The following is a 24,583-nucleotide window of genomic DNA, read 5'->3' as shown; positions in this document are numbered from 1 at the left end:
GGTTTTATGTTCTGGGAATAAAATATGACTTGATGAGCTCTATAAGTCGTTGCATTCTGGTTTTACTTACATTTTACACGGTGTCCAAACTGTCCCTGGAACGGATATGATACGTAATAATCAGTAAAGACAAATTTATCCTACAACCTCAGCTATAAAGTCGTTTCTTCTCTTTAACCTGCTGCTGTCACGGCTTCATTACGTCGCCGTTCTGCAGCTCCACTCGCATGCTGTCTGAGCTGTAGTTTAGTACATGTACAGGAGAACGGCGTGCTGCAGTTTCCCGCCACAACGCCGGGTTACTCCACCATACAGGAGGAGTGACAGCAGCCGGCAGCGAGGAGCCAAGACGGGCGGGAACAAACAGAAAACGACACGAGGTTAGAAAGTTAAGGAAAAGGAGAGGCGTCAAGAGCTCTGAAGTCTCATGAGAAGGGGTGTCAGGGCTTTCATTTGAGCAGAAAATTAGTGGGTGGTGGTCATTTTTCAAGGCCACGCCACGCTACTCACTCGTTTCTGGGGAGCGAACCCATCAGAGAGGAGGATGAAAGTCTGAGAAACGTGTTTGTTTTAAAGCTTTTCTTCTAGTTTGACCAGGATCCTCCACAGCGACGGCTGCCAGGCTGCTCAGCGCCGCAAGACGCGTGCGGGAAGGTAAACACTCGCTTAATGTTCACCAGCAACACTTTAATCTTCCTCCAGCTGAGTGTGTACACACACACACACACACACACATACACACACACTGTTTATGTGTGTGTGTTCAGCTGAAACCATAAAGATGAAACTGAGTGAAACTCATATGTGAGGAATTTTAGAAAATCCTCCCTAAACCAAAACTGATACGACACCAGACAATTTTATGTCTTCTAAATATCCCCACCCTCCACACACACACACACACACACACACACACACACACACACACACACACACACACACACACACCTACCTACCTAACACATCTGTTGCTGTGTAAAATCCAGCAAAAACGTGGAGGTTGCAACAGCCTTCAAGTAAAAGTGCTTGTTGCTGAATATTTGATGAGGTTTGGTGTGTTACTGTTGCACACACACACACACACACACACACACACACAACCATGCATCACAGAGGCCTTGGGCTCAGGTCGAAAGACCAACATCCTTCAGCACCTGTGGTTGTTTTGAAAAAGAGAGGGTCATGACATCAGCGCTTCCCGTGGCAACCAGCCGCCTCTGATGTCACTGCCAGGCGGTTTGAGGTAAAAAGGAGTTCACGGCGCCCCCTGATGAAATGCCCACCGGTGCTGTAAGGCTCACCGCTGGCACTTTAATGAGAGGCTGTTTTGTGTACTTGAAGGTCTCTCCCTGTGTTGGCATTGTCTGTGTTTAACGTCCTGCTTCCTGCTTTAGTTAGAAAGCCTCTGCATGTAGCACCCGCTTCCTGACGCTCCGCTTCACAATGAGACAAACACCGCTGTGTGACATGCCGGCTTTCAGCTCCTGCAGTCAGGAGAAGGGAGCCTCACCTGTGTCCCAGCCGTGCACGGCCGGGTGATGCTCGTCGTCCGGCAGCGTGCTGTCGCAGTCGGCCCCGTCCGCCAGGCTGCTGTCCTCCTCCACGATGTGCAGCTTGTCCTCGTCGTCCGAGTCTGAGCCCGCCTCCACCACATTGTTGTAGTTCGTCACTGCAGCAGAAGAGAGGAGGTTACGATGAGACAGTCTTTGTTTAATTAGTCTTTAAAGCAGAGTGACGCCGCCGACATCTTATAAAGGTGATAAAAGCTGTACAGTGTGTGTGTGTGTGTGTGTGTGTGTGTGTGTGCTTCTTAATTACACTGAATGTGAGAGGCTTTGAGCTGGCAGGGTTAAATATACGTACTATGTCATTTAAATGTCAAAACTATTAAAGGGACTGCATGTGGAGGAAGTGAGGGGGGGTGGAACAGCAATTAAAACAAAGCACAGGCCAACTTAAATAGATTGGATGAAACTTGAAGTGACCTCCACGAGGATGGAAGCCGTTAAAGCGAGAGGAGCTGATGTTTTCTGGGTTTTTAAACTTGTCCTGTCCAGGATCACGGCGGCAGAAAGAGGGTCTGGCTGCCTTGTGTCGAACAAAGTCGCTCTGAAAACAAACGTTTTGGATGCTGCAAAGTTATGTTGTAATGCTGGACCTGACAAGGTGGACACAAGGGAAGAGGGGAAGCAAAAGGAGACGGAGACGCAAAGTCGAAAAACATAGAAAAAGTGACCAGTGACAAGACTGTAAGTGTGGCTACTGGTAGTAAAGCTACACAACAACACGATGATTGTACAAACATACACATTACTGTGCAGAATACCCTCCGCTCTGATGTCCGCAAATACAACTACGCCTCCTCCACGGATCAGAAGCCGATGAGGAGGACCCAAAGGTGTTCTGACAAAACTGCGCCGAAACGTCCAGACTCGGGCTGAATGTGCAGCTTTATCTATTACTCATCAGAAAAAACATTGTGTGTGTTTTTAATATAATTCATAGTTTCATGCTATCAAAATTATCTAGTTTAAAAATCATTAATCCTCATCGTCATGGTATAAATCGTCATTAAAAACCCAACTGTTAATTAATTTATGCAGGTAAGATGCAAAGTATGCTGCCTTATGTATTTATGGGGGTATGGCGGGCTAAATCAGCTCACCACGGAGACGACAGCGGATGGCGCCAGCCAGAGACCCCCCCCTCCCATGTAGCGAAAGCCCCATCAGACTCTGGCCGGCTTGGTACCATAGACTGTATATAAAAAGATGGACGTAGCCGCCGTGATGTCACCCGTAGGTTTCTGAAGAGCTGAATTGAAGCTCGGTGGGCGGTTCTTATCACCGCCATCTTGGCAGGGGCACAGGGGTCGTTTCACCCGGAAAATACAAATATGGGCAAAGAGGTGGAGCTGAGAGGGGGACTGTAAGCGTCATGGTGGATGATTGACATTGAGCGAACTTTGAGCTTTCTGTAGCTAAGAGCTAACCGAGCTAACCCGGAGCTAACAGGAGCTAACCAGCTAATGGAGGTAAGCGGGCTAAAGCTAAGTTAAGTTGTTAACCGGCTAAAAACCGCGGTTGTTCTACGTTCTTCTTACTTGAAGCAGGAGATCCGGTACCTGTCAATCAAAAGGACACGCCCCTAAATATGCTGAATTTCAAGATTAAATTACTTTTAAACGGGCGAGTTAGAAAAAAATTCACTCCCCCCACAGTTGTCATGAAGGTAAACCTGACCTATTAAACCTAAAATGGATTTTTGAACCAGGCTGTAAACATGTTTATTTCTGCTGTGAAGTTGGTCTTTTTAACATGGGAGTCTATGGGGATTTGCTCTGTTTTGGAGCCCCTAGTGGATGAAGGGGGAACTGCAGTTTTATGCACTTCCGCAGAGGCTTCACTTTTAACCCCCGAAGGCTCCGTCTATCTTTCATTTACGGTCTATGCTTGGTACGAGCAGGACGCTGTACCCAGGTCCCAATCCGACACCCAAAAGGACCAGGCCATCCTGGCCTCAGCAACCACCCCAATGCTCCAGATAAGCCCCCTGTGGACCAATGAACCCCCAACCCCCCCCGCTGTGATGGTTCCAGCTGATGCAGCTATGGCGTACCAGCCTGTGGTCTGGTCACTTGTGTTATGAAGTGCAGCAGAGAGAGTCTGGGTTATTACAGCGAGTAAATGCTCCTGTTTCCGACGTGTCGTCTTTTCATTTCCAGTGTCTCTCCATTACACACACTCACACACACACACACACTCACACACACTCCTCCAGCAGAGCTAGAGATCCTCTCAGAGGCCAAATCAATTCCCAGAGAGAGCAGCCCAGTCAGCAGAGGACACACACAAACACACCACCTGCACTGACTATGCACTGCCAGTACAAAGCACCTTAACATCTTCTTTTTTTACACTCCCCACCTACTCGCCCAGATCTTTCTGAAGTGGCTGCGAATGTTTTCTACATTTCTGCGAGAGGAGGCGTATCTGGCAGGACTGCGAGCTTCTGTTTCAATCAATGAGAATTGTTTCGGTGAGGTCTCTCAGCTCCGAGCGGGTCGTTACAACCAGTCGGTATCCGCAGACGAGCGGGGTTCAGGTTGATATAGAGGGGGGTGAGGCAGGAGGAAGGAGGTGTGGGGGTGGGAAAGGATGAAAGGTGGCACAGAAGGAGGGGAGAAGCAGAGTTATTTGTTGAATGGCTGGCAGGGTCATCGCTGCAGCTGTGACATCCTATCAGAGTTTATCTCTTTCACTCCACGCCATCATTTCCAACACAGACTTGTCTGGGGGGGGGGCGCACATCTCCTGGACAAGAAATACTCCCTATTTTAGCTCCTAACTGGTAAATCAGGCAACATTACGCGATTGAGTCCCCCTATCTTTCTGCTAGGTGATGCATTGCCTGTCCAGAAGCCCAAACAAGGCGCAACACTTCAGTGTGAAACAGACGGCGCTATGGGGTGAGTGTGAGTGGCTGTTTTAGGGCCACGGCCACTCAGGTGTGGAGCTGAGGTCAGCGATTACAAAGGCAACACTCTCCGCCAGCAGCGTCAGGAGAAAATGATCAACTATAAAGCTGTAGAGAGAAAAATCAATGCGCTGCTGTGCGCAGGCGGGAGGTGGCAACGGTGCGCGGACAATAAAAGTGGGAGCTGCAGACGGGGGTGAGGAGAAGGTGGGGTGTGTGATTGGGGGGGGTGGTGGCCTTCCTGTGCCAAATGTTTGGTGGTGTTGAAACAAAGTGTGTGTTCCAGCAGGAGATGTAACACCTAGCATCAACAAAGGCTGCAGTCCCTTCTGGCCGAGCCGGCTGAGCGTTTGGACAGCTGGCCTCATTAGCGATAGCATGCTAGCACACAACAGGAGGACGACGCCTACGCTTCGGAGAGATAGAGCGCTGGTAGGTGGAGGAAGTGGAGCGCTTACTTCTGCTCCGAAAGTTTGCTTTTCTACATCAGTTGGGATGTGTTGAACACCTGAAAAAATACCACAGCGCTGTCCACACACACACACACACACACACACACACTGGTTAAAACGCTTTCTACCTACAAATCTAACCTGCACACGCTGTGGACGCCTCCACCCTCAGCGTCCCTCTGTCCTGGCCTTTTGAAAGACAGTGCCAGACCGTCCGTGTCAGCCGATCTTAAATAAGCCTGCAGGACTCCCAGCACCTGCCAGGCTGTATCCATTACCAGCACAGGAATGGTGTCTCGTTGGGTCGATCCCAAAACAGGTCCAGCGCTACTCCACTGGGGCATCACCTTGTGTAATGCCGGGGTGTAACTACAACTAAACTACAACTAAACAGAGTGTAACTACAAGTAAAAAACTAAACTATCGTCAATCCTTACACAGCAATCCTGATGATTTGTTTGAGGAATGTAACAATCTGTGCTTTCCAATTCCAACTTTATTTATAGTGCGCTTTAAAACAACACAGTTGACTAAAGCGCTGTACACATACCCAACACTTTCCCACTCTGAGCCCTGCCAGATAGGGATGGTAATATCCCAGTCTCACTGGGATTGGACTATCGGTGTGCTCTGAGGCCCTCGAGGTGTGAGTGTACGTCTGAGTAAGTGATGTTTAGGTTTGGACGCAGTGAACAAACACAACGTCTGCGGTGAGCCTTCACCTTGATTCATTACCGGCGAGGACATCGGTAAGAAACCTAAAATCCGTACCTGCTATGCTGGAGCTGACATTCCTGTACCAGAACGTTTAGGAGGAATGTCTGGAATGTCCAACCAAAACAGTTTTCTCCGAGTTTGGCTCTTACAGAGACAGATCAAAGGTGGCGCTCGCTTCCTGCTAATTTCAGGTAACTTACTGACACATTGTGAGCTGTGCTGTCGCTCTGCCTTTCATCAGACACACTGACTCATCACAAGCAGCAGCGACTCTGTTTGCCCTTCTACCTCTCCTCTGGCTCTATATTTAGCCTTGGTACCGGCTCCCTCCATTGAGGTACGCCACTTATCTCATCCTGAGCTCAGGGCCAGGCAGACAGCGGTTAAACTACCACAGGCATCCTCCAGGACGACAGACTCTGCCGTCACTGAGTCTGCCCTTGTGGCTCTGCAATGCCGTTTTCTCAGGGAAGTCAACAGCTATAGAAAACCCAACTCTAAACCAGAGTAAAACAAAGCCATGCCATTCAAAACCTCAAGTATGCGTCTCAAGGTGAGGCGCCTCATTCAGTGCTGAGGTAAACGCTGCTGGTTTTGTTAAAACATGGGCCTTCCTCCCACAGAGTCAGGAAGGTCAGCTCAAGTGCCGATAACAAAACAAAGGATTCGGGGATTTTTATGGCGAGCTTGTTCACAGCGGTCCTGAGTGGAGACTCGGTTTAGTTGTAGTTATGTTTAACAGGTTTAACACGGTTACAGCTGGGAAACACTTCCGATACCTAAAGCAAAACACACACAGTTCCATAATCTCCCCTAGCAACACCAGCTGACTCTTACTCATCTGAATGGGAAGTCAAAAAGCAGAAGCATCAGTAAAAATAGCACCAGGCAGACCGGACAATTACTCATTTTCTCCATTTACTTGCACCGCAACTGCCGGAGGTGTAAAACACTCCCCTGATATTCTTAGGTGCAGAGTTCACCTGGGCTAATACGCAAACAAGTGGTTCGGATTACACGGCGGGACGACCTGCAGAGCGGCGCTGCTCCTCTGCGAGAATCACTTCAGAGCTGAGCCCGAAGGCAATGAGCTCTTGTCTTCTTAATGGTGCTGATCAAGGTCTCAGCGATGTGGGCTAATGAGGCTCGGCAGGTCACTCATCTGCCATCTGATGAGCACTTTTCATAACAGCGCTAATGCTAATGGAAGCGATTGTTCTCTAAATCTGCATGATGATACTCGGGGGTGTAAAGGAAGTCTGTGGGTGTCAGTGAGTAAAGGGAACGGAGGTAGAGGATGCTTGTTCTGAGCTCTGTCCTTTGACCAATCAGAGAGGCTGCTGATGGTGTATCTGTCCAGGATAATGAGCTTTCGGATGAACCACACTCTTCTAAATAAGGCCAGGTGGGCTAGCAGGGATCAGAGGATGACTGAACACCACACACACACTCTCCACTGAGTTTACACTATTACCAACCCTTGTTTATTCTGGAGGTGAGACAGCCCATCCACGGTAATAACATGGGTACACCTAAGTGAGAGTGTGTGGTCTGTGTGTGAAGCTCCTGGCAGACATGCTGGGAAAGCCGAAAGCTCTCTGTGGTTGAGGCGCTCACACAATATCTGCGGAATACTCCCAAAACATGCGGCTCCAGGTCCAAAGATCCTCCCTCCCTCTCCTCCGCCTCATGCACCACCAGCAGGTGAGACTGAAGGAAGGGGTGCCGGAGCCGGGGGTGAGCCGAGGGGGGAGGGAAGGAGGTGAGGACAGGAAACATCTGCTGTCAATTGTGGTGAAGCCAGAAAACCTGCAATCACGCTTCCGGTAAGCACCTTCCTTTCTTTTTTCTTCTTGTTTTGTTCCGTCACTGTGTTCCCTCTTCGTCAATATCAACCAATCAGTCCTGCATGCTGCCGTATGTCAGCTGAGCTCTTCCTCTGCGCTGTCAATAAGCCCCAACAGCAAAAATACACAACAAAAATCAACACCAATATTTGGCCAACACCTGGGTAAACACTTGTTTCCTCTCCGTCAGCGTGTAACACGTGTGCAACAGCAGGAAGAGGAGCGAGCACACACCCGGTTAGCATGGCGTTGGAATCCGTCAGATCTGGTCGGAGCGTGGTGGGATGGATAAAACAACCCTGTCACCTCTGCTGTCAGCCTCCATCCAGCCTGACGCCGTCTGAAAGCTGCTTCTCCACTTTGTGTTGAGATGTGACATTTTATCACAGAGACTGCCTGAAGGCGCTCACGCTTTCAGACCTAACAAGCCGGCTCTGCTCCGAAACAAACCAACAGAAACGTGTTGCCAGAGAGAAAAGATGAGTGACAGGGTCCAAATATCTGGAACCATCTTAGTTTGCTGTAATCCGATCCAACACATATTTCAGGTGATGTTTAACACAATCTTTTCAGTTTTGATACACATGGTGAGTTCAAGTTCACATTACTGAGGTTAGCGGATGAACACACTTTGTTCTTTCAGCTGCTTTGCAGCTGGAGCTTGAAGAGAACGTGGTTCCTGCTACAGCAACGCCGGAGCACCGACCTCTATACGCTGCAGCAGCCGCCTCAGTTGGCTTTAACCTCAACGACGACAATAATCACCATAAATACAGTTTCAGATGTTCATATGACTTCAGAGCTGTTACATTACGGCCAAAATCACTTAAAGATCATTCATTTTAACCTTCAGTAAACAACAACAGGCCTTTTCTGGATATAAGATGTAGCGGATGGGGAGAGGTGGATTATATGTAGGTATGTAGGTAGATAGATAGAAAAATCAGTAGATAGAATGATAGACAGATAGATAGATAGATAGATAGATAGATAAAATGATAGATAGATAGATAGACAGATAGATAGATAGATAGATAGATAGATAAAATGATAGACAGATAGATAGATAGAATGATAGATAGAGTCATTATCGAGTCTGAAAAGAAGCAGGAGGAAGTGATACTGATGTTTTCATACTTTTACAATTATAATATTTTCTTCCTTGCAGTTGTTAAAATAATCCCTTAAATAGTCAGTTTTCTTTTCTTCTTCTTCTTTTTACTAAATGCAAAAAGGAATAAATAGACATGTACACATCCGCATAAATACATCCATACATACACATATACACACCCACGGTGATCCACATACACTCACAGAGACAAAGCAATGACATATATATACGTTTATAGGTGGTCATACGCCTTTCTACATATTCATACTCTCTTCATACATATACATCATACACCTACATATAAACTTGCATTTTTATCTTTCCCACATACCTCAGGTTCATTCGTTACAACATAACAGAGAAACAAGAAGAAGAAATAAAACTTTAGAGAATATTTTAGAGACTTTTCAGGCTTTTATGGTTGGAAAATGAGCATTTAATCCGTCTGTCCTCACTATTTTCAGCTCTTACTGAAATGCTTTGAACCTTTTTGTGAATTATTGATTAAAATACTACTTAAAATAAATTATTATTATTAAACCAAACTAATTGTACACACCAAGTTGTACATCTGTTTGTTTAAATACTTTAATTTACTCAACTGCTCTCTGATGACACCTTGAATAAAATTAAATTCCGTGTTAAATTTCACAGGGCGATAAGATCAGCAGCGTCACATTGACCACATTTCCACCTGCACTGTCAGCAGGTTTGTCATCAACAAGTGGCTGCCTGATCTATGCAGCAACGTCTCCATCTCCATCCATAAATAAAACCAGAAATCATTCATAATTACATAACATGACTCAGTTTTCCACCCTGCAGGACTGTGGATGAACAGCCAAGCAGGGACAGAGTTGTGTGTGTGTGTGTGTGTGTGTGTGTTTAAATATATGCAATGAGCAATAACGTTGTTATCCAACCAGGTTGTGCAGTGCACGTCTATATTAGGTTAGTGTAGCACAGGGCTGCAGCATTTTAGGAGCAGGTGACTGGACATTCCTGCCTGTATTAGGTCTGACAATTTACTGTGGGGGAGTACTGAGCAGGGAGAATTGCACTAGCCTATGAAAGGGGGAGGGAGGGAGGCAGAGAGGGAGGAAGAAACAAGGATAAACAATCCTCCAACTGGAAAGTCCCATTAAATCCTGTGTACCTGCGTGTAAACCTTGTTCAGCACCCTCACACGTTCAGTCTTCCCCGGTCAAAGAATGTGTTTGTTATGCAGATTAATACGGCGGCCGCCAGTCAGCAGAGACGTGCACACCCAGACGTGCACATAAAGAGGGCAGGGAAGATAAACGGTGGAGGGGAATGATGGCAAAGGTGGGAGGAGAAGAACCGCTAATGGCTTAAAAAGACAAAGCTGGCTTGTCACGTACGATGCTCATCTGAACTGACGGCTGCCTCGGGGGGGGGAGTATCACGACTGTCAGGGAGGCTGAGTGAGAGGACGGCCAGGAGATGGAGGCTGCGAGAGGACGCCGCGGTGGCGGTGGCGGTGGGGGGGGGGGTGGAAGGTACAGACAACCAGCAAGTGACAGCAGGGAGGAAACTTTACAGAGTGATGAAACGGGGTAACGTTGGTGTTGGTGTGAGCGCCTCAGGAAAGGTCAGGTGTTGGCGGCGCCGCCTGACAGACGTCTGAGTTTTGGGGGCAGAAATCACCCAGAAAGAGGCGGGGGAGGGGGGAGGGGCTGGTCTTTGGTTTCATCAGCAGGTCAACGGGAAGCGATGGTCTGACTGGGTCATATGGACAACAACTGACCACTCACCAGTTTGCAGAATGTCAGCTCTGTCACAAGACTCCAGAGGCCAGACGTCCTGCACACCTACCAACACACACACACACACACACACACACACACACACACACACACACACACACACACACACACACACACCGCCCCAGGCTCAGTGTCACACTGCTTTTCTTGTTCATGTGAAGTGGGAGAGAAAGGGGTTAACACTGTAAACTTACATCCACAAAAGCTCTTTTGTCACCTAAGTCCTCCACCAGCACCCTCCCCCCCCCCCCCCCCCTCAGTGTCCTTTCCTTTTTCCTCAGGCTAAGTGGCTTTTCCTGTGTGATCAGGAAAAGTTACGCCCCGCCCCACTTCGCCCCTTGTCTCCCTCAGGATAACTCCAGCCGAAGAGCGGTCAACCAGTGCTGCTCACACCATTACCCTGCTGCTAAATGACCACGATGGTGGACATGCTGCTAAACCAGGCGTGTGTGCACGTCGCAGTGTGTGTGGATAGGTTTGTCTTCTGGGATGCTACTGGGACATATGGACAGTCCAACCAGTTCAGCCAGTAGGGGCGGGAAAACCGAATTGAAAAATTGAAAATCAGGATTTTTTTGCTTCACAATTTTAAAATCGATTATCTTGAACAAAAAAATCGATTTTTTTTTCAAATAAATTAACATACATTACAAATTTTTTGTCATTTTTATTGTTTTTATTGATCTTTTAACTAGTAATCTAGGGCATTATGACAGCAGAATGATGGTCTGGTGTTGGTTTTCCCATTGGAATCAAGAAAAATGACGACCAAAAAGAAAGTTTTATACATGTTTTTTTTTGCTTTTAACCTACAAAAATCAACAATATTGAAGAATTGTGAGAATCGCAATTTAAATCGAATCGGCACCCAAAAATCGAATCGAATTAAATCGTCTCATGCCGTCTCAGCCCAACCAACCAGTCCCCTCCACCATCAGCAGGACTGGAAACCAACCAGTCCCCAAACGAGCTGCTCCTCCTCAGAAACCAGTCAGACAGAAGAGGAGCTGATCTCATTTAGTATACTGGCTCAGATATTCATGCCACCCTGCTACTTTCAGACGGCGGTGTTTCCAGTCCGTCCAGCTCCTCTCGGACGCTGCTTTCTCCTCCCTGAGGCTCCAACGTGGAGGCCAGTGCGGGGTTCACACCCAGAACAGCCAACAGGGTGGGACGTTCGTTACCAGAGCACACTGCGATCACTGGAGCGGACTCTCGGGACGTCCCGTGTGACATCACCGAACGCCCAGATGTTTTCTGGGATTCTTCTTCTGCGCACGTCAGCCGTTAAACAGCTCATCCCAGCGGGGTGTGTCGGGGCTGAGGAAGAGCCTGGTGGTACGGAGGCCATCCTGGGCCACACAGAGCAGAGTGTGTGAGTTCCCTGCTGCTCTGCGGGAATTTCCACTGAGCTGCACATGACCCTGAACACCAGCCTTCCTGTTCCTTATGAAGCTACGACAGGCTTTGTAACCTGAACCACCACGAATACGACTTCATTCTGCAAGAACACAACGTTTCCCAACGTTTTACACACCTCTTCAACAACCAGTCACCTCTCTCTGATCCCTAACCAATCACAGAGTTTATGGTTTATGGATAAATACAACCTTAAAGAAACCTTCGTAGCATTAGTCAGCAGCAGTGACACGTTTCTGTCCAGAAAACCTCTGAGTTTCCACAAACCGGCTCCCCTTTAGGCAACGGTCACATGGCCGTTTGGGTACTTTACGATGTGTAGACTGGTTGTGGAAGCTGGGAATCTGGCTCTCTCCACTCTCTGTTACTGGTTAGAGATAAAAGCAGGGGTGTCCAGAACCGGTCCTTGAGGGCTGCCCCTTTTCTTTTTATGTATTCCTGCTCCAGCACACCTGACTCAAAGAGCCTATGAGGTTCTCCACAATGATCCAGACATTTAACTCTGTCTCTTAGCAGGGAAACATGGACAACCTGCTGGATTGTGTCCCTCGAGGACCAGAGATGGACACCCCTGGATGAGAGGGTTCTGATTGGTTCTCGAGTCGGCGAAACAAATGTTTTAGACTAGTGAACCTGACTTGTATTTTCCAACTTGAAGGGTTAATCTGGGGGATTTGATCTGTACCAGTACTTAGATCTACAATCCTACAGCTTTTAGATGCATCCCTTCCCCAACACATCTGGATCACACAGCTGAATCCCGTCACCCAGAGGCCTGGGAACGAGACATTCTTCATCTGGTGTGTTGCAGGATGGAAAACCTCGAGAACCTGACAGTTTTACAGATGGAGATCCAAGGTTCAGAACCAAAGTCCCACCAGGGGTCTGACTCTGCAGATCTACAGTGGTGATTCCCAAAAACCAGGACCAGCTCTTCTTATCGTCACTTCTTACTATTAAGCTCCCTAAGCACACACACACGTATGTAAATATGTGTGTGTGTGTGGTTGGAGCTCAGCTGTATGCAGATGTTGTCAGACAGGTCGGTGATAACACTTTGCCTTTTAATAAACTCAGCAGCAGCGTGTGTGTGGAGCTTGTTGAAAGGTCCTGGGTGTGTGATTGATGGAAGTTTTAGCACAGTAAACACACACACACACACACACACACACACACACACATGCACACACAGACTGGTGCTGGGTGGAGACAAGGGTGGTCATATGGAGCAACGTTCAGCTAACATTATTCATCCTGTGAGAGCTGAATTCAACGTTCTCCATACTGATGAGCCGGGCCGACACTTTACATACATGACGACACACACTTTAAACACACACAGAAAACCGAGGCAGTTTAACACCACTGTGTCCGTCTGTCCTCCTTCTTGCATGATGGAGTGATTCAGAGAGAAGGAGGCTGGAAGAGGGCGGCTGAGAAGGAGAGAAGAGAGCAAGGGATCAGGCGGGGAGGAGGAGAGCTTATTCTGGACTCTCTGAGCTGTAATCACCACCTACAGCTGCTTCTCCCAGGTGTTCACGGCGGACGTGCACCGAGAGAGGAAGCACACTCCGGCTGTTTGTCTTATTTAAACATTTCTCCTCATCGCTACGGGATTAATGATTCACATAAATGTCTTCGTTTTCCACAACACAGCCTGGGGGGTAGAAAGAGGAAGCTGAAGGGGCTATCACAGAGCTGACACGACACTTCCACTACCTGCCGGACAGACGGAGGAACAGGACGGGACTCTTCCAGAGGAAGCTGGCATGTGACTGAAACTAATGTGACCAAGCAGTCAGTCAGCTGAGTCGGGTGCATATGAGCGCGTCTTGGCCTGCGCCATCTTGATGAAGAAGAAATAATGAACTTACAGCAGCTGACATAACAACAGGACAGTAAGCGTGTTGCTTAATGCAGCACTGCAGTAATGTGATGGCGGTGCGTGTCTAGGTTAATCTCATCAACTAATACTGTTAGTCCATTAGCTGAATACTTCATCCCGAGACCGCGTGGAGACCTGACCAGGAGATGACGTCATCAATGGACGCCTTATTGTCTAACCGAACTGAGTTCAACGTCCGGCTGAGCTCTGGTCGTCATGCAGACGAGTCAGCTTGATAATTCGCCAATGCCAATCTGTACAGGAGGCAGCATGAGAGCAGGACAGGAGAGCACCAATCCAAACATGCAAAAGGAGGGGAAACTCAGCTGAAAGGCTCCACAGACGTCTGAATGACACACAGTTCAGACCCAATCAGCTTTATGAGAAAATTACCTCTGGATTCACTTCTTTCTGCATCCTGATGGTGTCTCTAAGGCGAATATGGGCTCCAGCTCTGCAATCTCCTGACTCTAACCTTTCATAGATGCTGATGAGATATTTCCCTTCACTGCACCTTTATCTGCACCTTTACACCTGGAAAACTTCTCAGGTTCATGTTTTCTACTGTAGAAGTAGGGCTGCTCGAATATGTAAAAATTTATCTCAATTATTTTGACTGAACTTGATATCTCAATTATTTAACACAACTATCCAGTATTTTTAAACAACGCTGCGCGTCGTGGTGTTCTGGACTCCGTGTCGTGCATTATAACCGTCTAATGCACGGTTCCGAGTTGTTTAATCCGCTTTTACCGCTTATATAGGAACTATTTTACGTTGGCCTGGATGTACGTTTTATGCCAAACAACGGCTGTCAGGCTGCAACGCGTTTCTCTCATTCACCTGTTAAAAGACGGCTGATCTGAACCAGCTGGTTAACGCGTTGCTATGGTAACGCCCCGCAACGGAGGGATATTACAGTGTTTAACTCGCCAAACTATGTATAGGAAAATAATGCAGCCAGTTGTCACTGACAATGGTATAAACTATGTTTAGGTGAACTTCCACAACCTACTGCAGTTATTCTACATTGACCTGCAGCCGGAGCCGACTGAGACTGGCCGCCTGGGAGTGCTTTAGGACGGGAGAGGCTCCCGCTGCTCCTTCCTTACAGTAACTGCAGAACAATATGTGCCTTCAAGTCAGTCGCCAAAACACCAGAAAAGTCTCTAATAACTCCAGTAAAAGATTTGTCGCTTTTAACAAAAAAAGTCTCCAGATTTAGCAAGAAAGTCGCCAAGTTGGCAACAGTGTCTGAATGAAAGCAAAGCGGCTGTGGGAGGAGTTTACAGCACAGCGCTGCAATGCCAGAGACGCTCGGTTAGCAGCTGAAGACAGCAGGAGAGGAAACTGCAGAGAGAAAAATAATCACACCCTTTTATTTTTATGATCGATGAAAACTCAGATTGTAACTGAGATTAAAATGCGATTAATCGCCCAGACCTATGTAGAAGAGTTCCTCACCAGACATTAAACTGGTCATTCCCAGATGAACTGGGCTGCTGTCTACTGGTTTCCACTGACCGTAATGTAGGTTTATTTTAGGAGCAAATAATCTTTTACTTTTTCTACTGTATTACAGGTGAATTCACACTGAGGCCACATTCCCACCAGGATTACCTGGGGAACCCAGTTCAGTTGGTTAGGGAAAACCACACACACACACCTTCTCTTGGGTTGGTTTGTTTTCACACTGTACTTTACTCAGCCAGACAACAGCACCTGGACAACATCACACAGTTACAACAATCCCTCACTAGGGGACGATATTCCCTGAAATGATGTTGGAAGAAGGAAAAAATCTGGCTGATGGGTCGATCAGGACACAAAACGGTTCGTTTACCAACAATACAGTAAAGCAGAGGTAGGGTTTCTGCTTTTTCTGTGGTGTTCCTTCACCAGGATCTGTCCAGTATGAGGAGCCAGAGAGGCGATGAGTTATCTGACATGCCGTTCTGCGACAGGTGGTCGAGGTGAACCACATAAACACTGGTCCGCATCAGAGTTCAAATGAGCATTCACACTGCTCCAAAAGATCCATGGAAGCAGAACAGAAGCACGTCTTGGCTCGCGTTTAAGACCAAAGTCATAACCCATGTAGCTGTGACGATATACTTCCTTTACGTTGGACAGGAGGCAGGAGAACAGGCCTCATGCTGTAGAGGTTAACATCAACACATAAACACGGCCCTTCAGCCATGTTTTCAGAAGACACAGCTCCAGGTTTTCTCCCTGAAAGAAGCCGGAAAACACACCACACAGATGCAGTAAAACGCTCCATATGGAGGGTTGCGGGTGCGTCCCTGTAAGTCATCCACGCCAGTCTCCCATTATTGTCCAATAAAAGCAGCTGGCGCCATGTGAGGGGCGCACGTCACCACCAACACCTCCGCTGTCTGCCGCGGTTCCCACTACGTGCTCAACACCAACAAGTATCATCTGATGTGTCGGGACCAGAGCGCTGCAAAGAACCAATCCTGCCAGATAAACAGTGCATTTTCATCCTGACGTTTCTGCTTGCGGTAGCAGAGAGATGCCTGCACACAGACTCACAGCCGATAGCGTCAATCCTTCCATGCATAAACAAAGAAAAAAACAAAAAAACACAGCGGCAATAATAAAAAGAGCCGAGCAGAAAACAAGCAAAGGTTAAGCGGCGGCGTTGTCATCCTGTTAAAACTGCCGTTTGCAGCCTGGCCAAACAGAAGCTGGCTGATAAGCACGGCGGTGCATCAAAGCCTCCCAGATTATAGATCACCATCAAATCAGCCATGAAGCTGCTACTGTAACGTGTTGTGTATGTTAGTGGACTTTCGGACCGGATGCTGAGCGGTTCTGAAGTCTTCTGGTGTTTTGTGACCATGTGTTAATGTCTCTGCAGCTATGTTCACCGCGCAGCCCCTGTGACATTTTAACAGGCTGTAATTAGTGTCCACTGTTCTCTTTCAGTAAACAGTGGCATGGTGCCAGCCACCCCCGCTACCCCCTACCCTCCAAAAACATCCTGTTACAGCAGCTTGCTGCCTCCGTGCCCCCATCACTCTCTTCTGCCAGCAGCCGTGTGAGGATTAAAGGAAAATCCTGACCTCCTCATCCACCTCTCTGTAATGCCTGCACTCACTTTAAATGGCTCCTCTGGAAGTATCTGTTGGATTACAGCACAGGTGCTCACCCAGTTACACCCCCCCCCACGCACTGCCGCATGGCATCAACATTAGCTACCCTCCCTCGTCTTCACCGGAGCCCCTGTGTGAGGGTCAGCGTGAATTCTCTGGACTCACTAGGAAGCAGCAACATGGTGGGGAGGAACTCAGCTGCAAGACTCCACCAAGCATCAGCATCCAAATGGAAAACATGAACCGAAAGAGCCGCTGCGAATTTCTCCTCTTCCAGCAAAACCACACAAACAAGGTGTTAAAGATCTGCTGATCACTAACATGTTCTCTTTTTTGTCATTTAAGTTTCATTGATTTTCTAAACAAGTGAACAAAGAACATATCAAGAGAACAGTAACATAGTTTGACATCTTTACCTTATTTGTAAAATAGTCGTAAAATAGCTGTATTTCTACTTTTATATTATTATTCAGTGTTTTTATTATTATTTTTATTATTTAGAACCTTTTCACTGAAAAACAAGTTCCTAGTCTGTGAAATGTTCGAAGACAATGGCAATAAAAGTCTTTCTGATTCTGACTGATTCTAACAGGAAAGATGGGACATCGGAAGGTATTAAATATTGGAAGCAAAGTCACGTGATGTGATAAACGACAGAAAATGACTCCATATGTGGCCTGTTTTTAACCTGGACATTGTTTAGCTGAGCAGTTAGAGCCTCAGATGATGCGGTTTTCATCATGAGTTTAACCCAGTACTCAACCTGAGGCCTGTGGGGATTCTTCCAGTTCCTCAGAGTTAGTCCTGCAGCCACAACAGATCCAGCCAACACAAGTCCAAACAGTACCTTTGGAGATCTACTGGTCTCCCAGTGGACACAGTTGTGGTGATTTAGGAATAGGTAGTTCAGTTAATTTTTCCAGTTTTTTCATCACTTCAATGCAAAAAGAATACACCAAGGGCCGCTTCCAGAAAACATGAAGTGCCATTGCCACATTTCCAGCAGTAACTATCTTGAAACAGGCTCATCTGAAACATTTTTGACAGAGTATAATAGTACCAGTACCACAATTCTCTAGTGAATAAATTTACATCCAGCATCTCTAGTAGCCTAACCAATGTTTGACATCATATTACTCCATACTTCCTCAGTAATTACAAACATGCTTTCTTGTCATAAAACCATCTTTGGCTTCACTTGGTTCTGGATCCTCATGGTGTTTCTGGATCCCTCAATAACTGACCACTGACAGAGGCATCCATCATCAGCGACAGCCAATGACTTCCTGATATAACTACCTGTGTAACATCTCAATCAAAACATCTGGAAAACTGCTTAGATTTACGTTTTTAGCTTCTACTTTTGCATCATACACGACTTTACTCATTCCTAGACGAGTTGGGCTGCTGTCCTCTGGTTTCACTTTGCTTTAGAACAGTTTCTGCTTTGAAGGTGAATTTCCTCCAAGACAGTAACATGTATCATGACTCTGACACATCTGTAGTACTCTCAAATGAATTCTCAGGTTTATTTTGGGATCAACATCATACAAACAGGCCTTGTAGCAGTTTGTCATTTAAGAACTGCTTAAGCTGAAAACCTTCCTTTTCCATGATTCTTATAGTTAGGATATGAGCATCTCCTGAGTTGGAGTCTGCATGTACGGGACCCAACTGTCCAGGTTATGCTCTTTGCTCTTATAGTTATGGGTAGTCTAGCCATCCATTACTTTTGTAGCAATGGGGATGTTACCTGATGCACTGAGAAGTACCTCGCTCTATTACTCTAATATATTAATGTATAAATAAATGCCAATATTGCCATCTTTAACTATTTCTCCTTTTTTCCGCAGGTCTTCCTGAATAAGTGCAGTTGTACATGTTGATCTGTCTTTCCTGTCGTCTCCACCCCAACCAGTCGAGGCAGATGGCTGCCCTCCCTGAGCCGGGTTCTGCCGGAGGTTTTCTTCCTGTTAAAGGGGAGTTTTTTCCTTCCCACTGTCGCCGCATGCAGGTGGAGGATTGGATCGAAGTCATGATTAGATGCAATCAGTTGGTTTCTATTATAGGAAATGTATGAATTGGCTTGAAATGATGTGTATGTAAAGTGTCCTGTGACAACGTTGTTGTGAAGTGGCGCTACACAAATAAAGTTGAATTGAATTGAATGAAATTAAGAAGAAGAAGAGATTCGGTATGGAAATAACACCCAACACAACCACAAAAAAGACTAAAAAACCAACACAGAAAGCTTCATCAAAGAGCTCAGACAGATACACACACATATACAGAGCAGAAATACTCCTGTCCCGTCTTCATCGTCAACTCCCCGCGGCTGTGTGCACGCTAACAGAACCTGCTGGCTGATCTGGGGGAGGTTTTGGTGCTCTGCCAGCTTCAGCATGGAGGTGTCTGTGCGCACATATTGTATTATTATGTTTCACATTATAAATATTTCAGGAGAACAGGAAGCTTCCTCACATAAAGACGTCTTGCTCTTTACAAGCTGAACAACCACGAGACTCGATGTAACGGTAAAAAAAAACAAAGAATCAAACTAGAGATCTGTGCAAACTTTTACGACCCACAGAGAAAAGACACAATCCCATGAGACTGTTTATATCCCAGTTGTACCGTTTGCATCCTCTTACAGCCTCACAGGTGTGAGGGAAGCCTCTGCATGCATATTTCATTGGTTCTGTTCTGTACAGGGGACTGGGTTGGAGGCACTAATGGACAGGGAGCAGCAGAACGACTCTCATGCTCCTTTAATGGGAATGAATAAAGGATGAGAGGAGCCTCAGACACCAGGTGAAGATGCTGTTTAGCACCTCTGGCCCAGTGCCCGCTGTTGGAGGCATAGAAGAGGACTAGAAGAAGACATTGGGGAGAATACCAACATCATGAAGCTGTTGAGTGATGAGCTGCTTGGACTTCGGCGTGGAGAGACGAGGCTGCGGTGACCACTGTCACTGGGAAACTGGTTCCACGCCTCCGCAGGCCTCTTCCCTTTCATCCGCCTCAGGAGAAAATGAAAGGTGAAGGAAAGGAGGGGAGGAACAGCTGAAGCAGTGCCTTTACAAGCTGGAGAGGGGATGATCTCAGGGGGGAGGCGGCTGAAGTTGCTGCAGGTCTTCCACCTCAAACGGCGTCATCGTGGCTGCCACCTGCTCTGAGTTACTCAGGGTGGCAGCACCTGTGCTCAACAGTCACATCACCACATCAAAACAGGCCCGGAGGATCAGGGGAAACACTTGTTTCACGATGCTTTTCTCCTGCACTGGGATGTGAAACGATCAGCAGCTTTACAGCAGCAGAAACACAGATTTCCACCACTTAAAGCATCTGACTCAGTCCTGGAAGCACGGAGAGGTATCAGCCATCGTGTGTGTGTGTGTGTGTGTGTTGGGGGGGCCAGTACCTGCACCACCCGGCCTCCTAGAGCCATGGGGTATTTGAGGAGCTTGACGGCTGCTGCCATGTGACATGGTGTGAGTGCATCTTATTTTAGAGTGAGAGGTTGAGATAAGGTGTTAAAAGAGTGGAGGGGCAGGAATGCTGAGCTGTCCTTGTAAGTCTCCGTGTACAAGTCTGAGCCCTCCCAGGTTAAATATTTTCGATTACAGCTTGCTCCGGACCATTTTTCAGCCCGACAAAGTGCTCCGGGGTTCTCTGTGGTACATACAGCAGTGTATATGGCTGCCATGTTTACATTCCTGTCCAGTCAATCTCTTCAGAGGGGAACCAGACTGGATCTGATGGTCTTCACACAGTTAGCCCTTCCACCAGAGCTCCGAATGCCATCGCTTATATTGTCAAGAGTTTCTCAGGAATGGTAGGCTGTAACTCTGTGGGGTGAATTGTGATGAATAGTTTATCCTTTAGGTGATCTACAAAAGTTTACAGCACGTTTACAATCCTGCCACATGTGTTTATTCAGAATCTAAATGGTAAATCCACAATGAATGTACATTATGATACCATTAGGATATTATTTATCACATTTTGTGATTAAAATGATCACTATTACAGGTGTCTTGCTGAGAGAGCTCTATTTTAACCCAGAATTTGATGAGGAAGCCACTTCCTGTAAGAGATCTTAAATCAATATCCAGTCAGAAACAGACAAAGATCAACACATGAGCAAAAAGTTAAATGTATCTGAAAAAAGGTCCTCGATGGCCGGAATAAAGCCAAGAAGACAGTTCTGATGCATGGTAATGCCAAAAAGCAGCTGAGTTGGGTTGGTTTTCTGAGCATAGTAGGAAAATAGCAGCATAAATAAGTAAAGAGCAACAAATAATCTGAGGAAAAAGTGTAAACATGCTCATAGTTTCTGTTCTGTGTTTGTATCATTCAGTCATTCATTCATTTTCCGAACCGCTTAGTTCGATTAAGCGTCGCGGGCAGGGCCCGATTAAAAGTGCACAGGTCTCTGGGCCCAAAGTGTTCCAGGGGCCCCCTTCCCCACCGCAACATTGTGAAAATTGTGAATGAAACACTGTGAAATGACAAATCTAGCATCTTTCAGCCAATGGTACCAATAGCAATACACTGTTGGTATGGGTGTAACTATCTGGCTTTTATGTACATTTTGTTTCATGTCCAAACTGCTGGTGTTTGCCCTACGTGGGCCCCACATGGGCCCCAAGTGGGTGTGGGCCCCTGAGCCTGTGCCCATATTTCCCATTGGATAATCCGGCCTTGGTCGCGGGGAAGCTGGAGTCTCTCCCAGTAATCACTGGGCGAGAGGCAGGGTACACCTGGACAGGTTACCAGTCTATCACAGGAATGTGTTTGTGTCAATACCAATACTTTTTCTCCTGAAAGTCAAAACTTGAGAGAATAGATGAGAAAAGTCTTGGTCTCTCTTTCAACAACATACTGGAAGTTCTACCTTTAGGTTTCTTTATCTGTTGATCCGGTTCTCTAACTGATCCGGTTGATCCGGTTCTTTCAGCTTCATATTCTGACAGCCGAGGCTGAATGTCCGGATGATGACTGGGATCGAAGGGATTGAGCTTCTACATGACTGTTTACATTAAAATAATAAACATAGCAACAAAGGCTTTGAGTTTTAAGGGTTAACAATCATGTAATGAGCAAAAAGAAGATCTCACTGTTGGGTGGAGCCATAGGGGGCTTCTTTGGACGGATAGGACGCCCCAAGCTACTCAGGTCCGCGGCACCTCCTCAGCCTCATCATTAGACTGACTGGCTCCTGTGGCCTCTGGCAGAGTGCTGTCTGTAAGCCCTAATGACCGCTGACTCACTCAGCAGCAGCACCGCCGCCACATTAGCCCAGCCCAGAATAGCCCCAAATAAAGAGAGATGAGAGGAGAGTGGGCACGTTTGGCGCCCCTGCAGGCCTGTAAGACATTACTCTGGGCCACATGCGCCACATTGTACCTTAATGTCATTAAAACCAAGTCCAGTCGGAGGAGATGTCTTCAACGTTGCTGCTTAATAAGTTTGATGGTTTGTCCATCAACCGAGATAAACAGGTTGTTGTTTTACAGACCAGAGATACTTGAAGTAAAAAGTGACCTGCTAGGGCTGCAAACTGGAAGCAGCAGGAGACATCGGAGGGTTAACAAGGCTGTAAAACCCACATGATGGCCGGACAGAGCAGTGCTCTGTGTTCAGCTGACCATGGGAGGTAGGAGGAAGTCAGTGGGATGAAGACAGGGACGCTGTTGTCCACAAAGAAAGAAAGAAAAAAGGCAGGAAATCTCCTCCATCAATGTCCGTGTGTAACAAGTGACTGAAGGCCAGAAATGTTCCACTGCTGGACCATAAAGCACAAAGAAGAGAAGGAAAGACAGGTAGAGAGAGCAGCTTCAGCCAAAAATACTCCTGCTAGCAGGTCAATATTGCGTATCGATTACTCCTGTGCGGGGCTTATGCAACATCTCCACTTCAGTGTACAATTATGGTGTAATCACAGCGGTTTGCTCAGCAACCCGCCTGCCGACGAGGCAGAGTCACCTCCTCGTGTGCCACCAGGTCTTCAAATCAAACACCACAATGTGAACTAATGGTCTGGAAACTCTGACGGAACCGTGCCCATAGAGATATAGAGGGAGTGTTGACGGTGTGTCCGAGGAGGCCTGGAGCGGGGAGGTGATGGAGGAGCAACGCTAGAAATCTGAGCGATCCACAGCGACGTGCTGATGAGTTTCACTTGGGAGGGAGGCCATGCCGCCACTCCTTTTTCCTCCCACTGCTCCTCGCCCTCCTTCTCTCCTGAAACCCGAGCTCTCCACCTCCACCGGGACCGCGATGTGAGCTCACAGACGGCCGTGCTTAATCGATAGTGCCAGGTTGCCAAGACAACGTTGATTTCCTGTTGCTGTTTTAGCCGAATGCCGGTGATTGCGCCGGGTGTCCGTTGCACCTGCCGCCCTCTCCCCCCCTCTCTCTCTTCCACGGTCTCATCAGCCTCTCCTCATCCCTTACTCCCTCCCTGCTTACGCCGTATAGCCAGCACACACAAAGGAGGAAGACAGACACACAAAGACACAACAGATGAGACTCCAGAGGTTCACTTCGAACAATCACAACTATGGAGAGAGGTTTTAGAGATTTTACCCCCCCCCAACAAAGCTGCAGCATGACAGCTATCATATCTACAGTGGAGGATGATGTCAGTCCACCTGGGGAGCGTTTACGCTTACCCTCCCCCCCCTCGTCTCTTCTACAGGACAGGTTGGCACCCATGTTTTTTTTCATTAATGGAGAGCTCATTAATCGTGTCTGATAACGAGGACGTGGGACAGGGACATGATTAAGGGGCTCGCTCTCCTTTAGCTGGCCGCCCTTGGGTATAAACACAAGTGTCTGTCTGTCTGTGTGGGTGTGTGTGTGTGTGTCTGTGTGGGCTGCATGTTAAAACAGGCAGAGGACACACACCCAGTGCTATCTGTAGGACATCTGCTGGATAGGATGCTACACGTGTTTTCACTTTTTAGTGATTAGAACCGAGGGGAGTCGGCTCTCCTTCGTCCCTCCGGGAGTTTAACCAACCCGACTCCCGGAGGATGAGGAGGCTGAAACGAGGGCTCACGGAGAGGATGTCAGGACTTTAAAGTAATCTCTGCTAAGCTATCAGTGCTATTTTCCCAGTTGGAGGACATGAAGCTACTAGCTATAAGCTAACAGAGAAACAAAAAGGAAAAATAACAGAGAAAGCAACATGATCACTTTGGACCTAATATCAGCGGAGAAAAGGGGAATATACTATCATAAAGTTAGTCTCTATCCAACAATAAGCAAAAGTTTCTTCAGTGATCATCAATTGATCATGTTGATTTCACAGGTTTTATTCGTTTTTATTCGGGGTGGGGAATCAAATTGAACAAAAAAATCAAATATTGGGATTTTTTTGCTTCAGATTTGTTTCCCTTTCGGCTTGTCCCGTTGAAAGGGTCGCTACAGCGAGTCATCGCTTGGGTTAATCTGTACATGTTTTACACCGGATGCAACCCCCTGCATTAATCCGGGCTTGGTACCGGCTCTCAGAGAACAATCCTCCTCGTGGCCGAGGAGCAGGACTCAAACCGCCGACCATCAGGCCACAGGACAAGTGGCTCTACCACCTGAGCCACTGCCACCCCTGCAATTTTAAAATCAAAACTTTTTGTTCAAATAAATAAAAAAAAAAATCTATTATAACATTTTTGTCATTTTTATTGTTTTATTGATCTTTTTACGTGTTTTCTTTGGCGTTATAGCAGCAGAATGATGGTCTGGCAACTGAGCTGTTTGTTC

At 47.1% G+C, this 24,583-nt stretch overlaps 1 protein-coding gene across 1 annotated transcript in view; it reads right to left on the bottom strand.

Annotated features, from left to right (window-relative positions):
* The window catches only part of LOC306771028 (zinc finger E-box-binding homeobox 1-like), a 52,074-nt gene that overhangs the window by 16,969 nt on the left and 10,522 nt on the right, over positions 1–24,583 (bottom strand). The window contains 1 exon segment of the mRNA XM_079260054.1: positions 1,511–1,669. Within this exon segment, the coding sequence (XP_079116180.1) occupies positions 1,511–1,669 (159 nt within the window).

The sequence above is a fragment of the Telmatherina bonti genome (genome assembly GCF_933228915.1).
Source record: "Telmatherina bonti genome assembly, chromosome: 20".
In the NCBI taxonomy this organism is placed as follows: Eukaryota; Metazoa; Chordata; class Actinopteri; order Atheriniformes; family Telmatherinidae; genus Telmatherina; species Telmatherina bonti.
The sequence above is the reverse complement of the archived record's forward strand: the minus strand, read 5'-3'. Positions and strand labels throughout refer to the sequence as shown.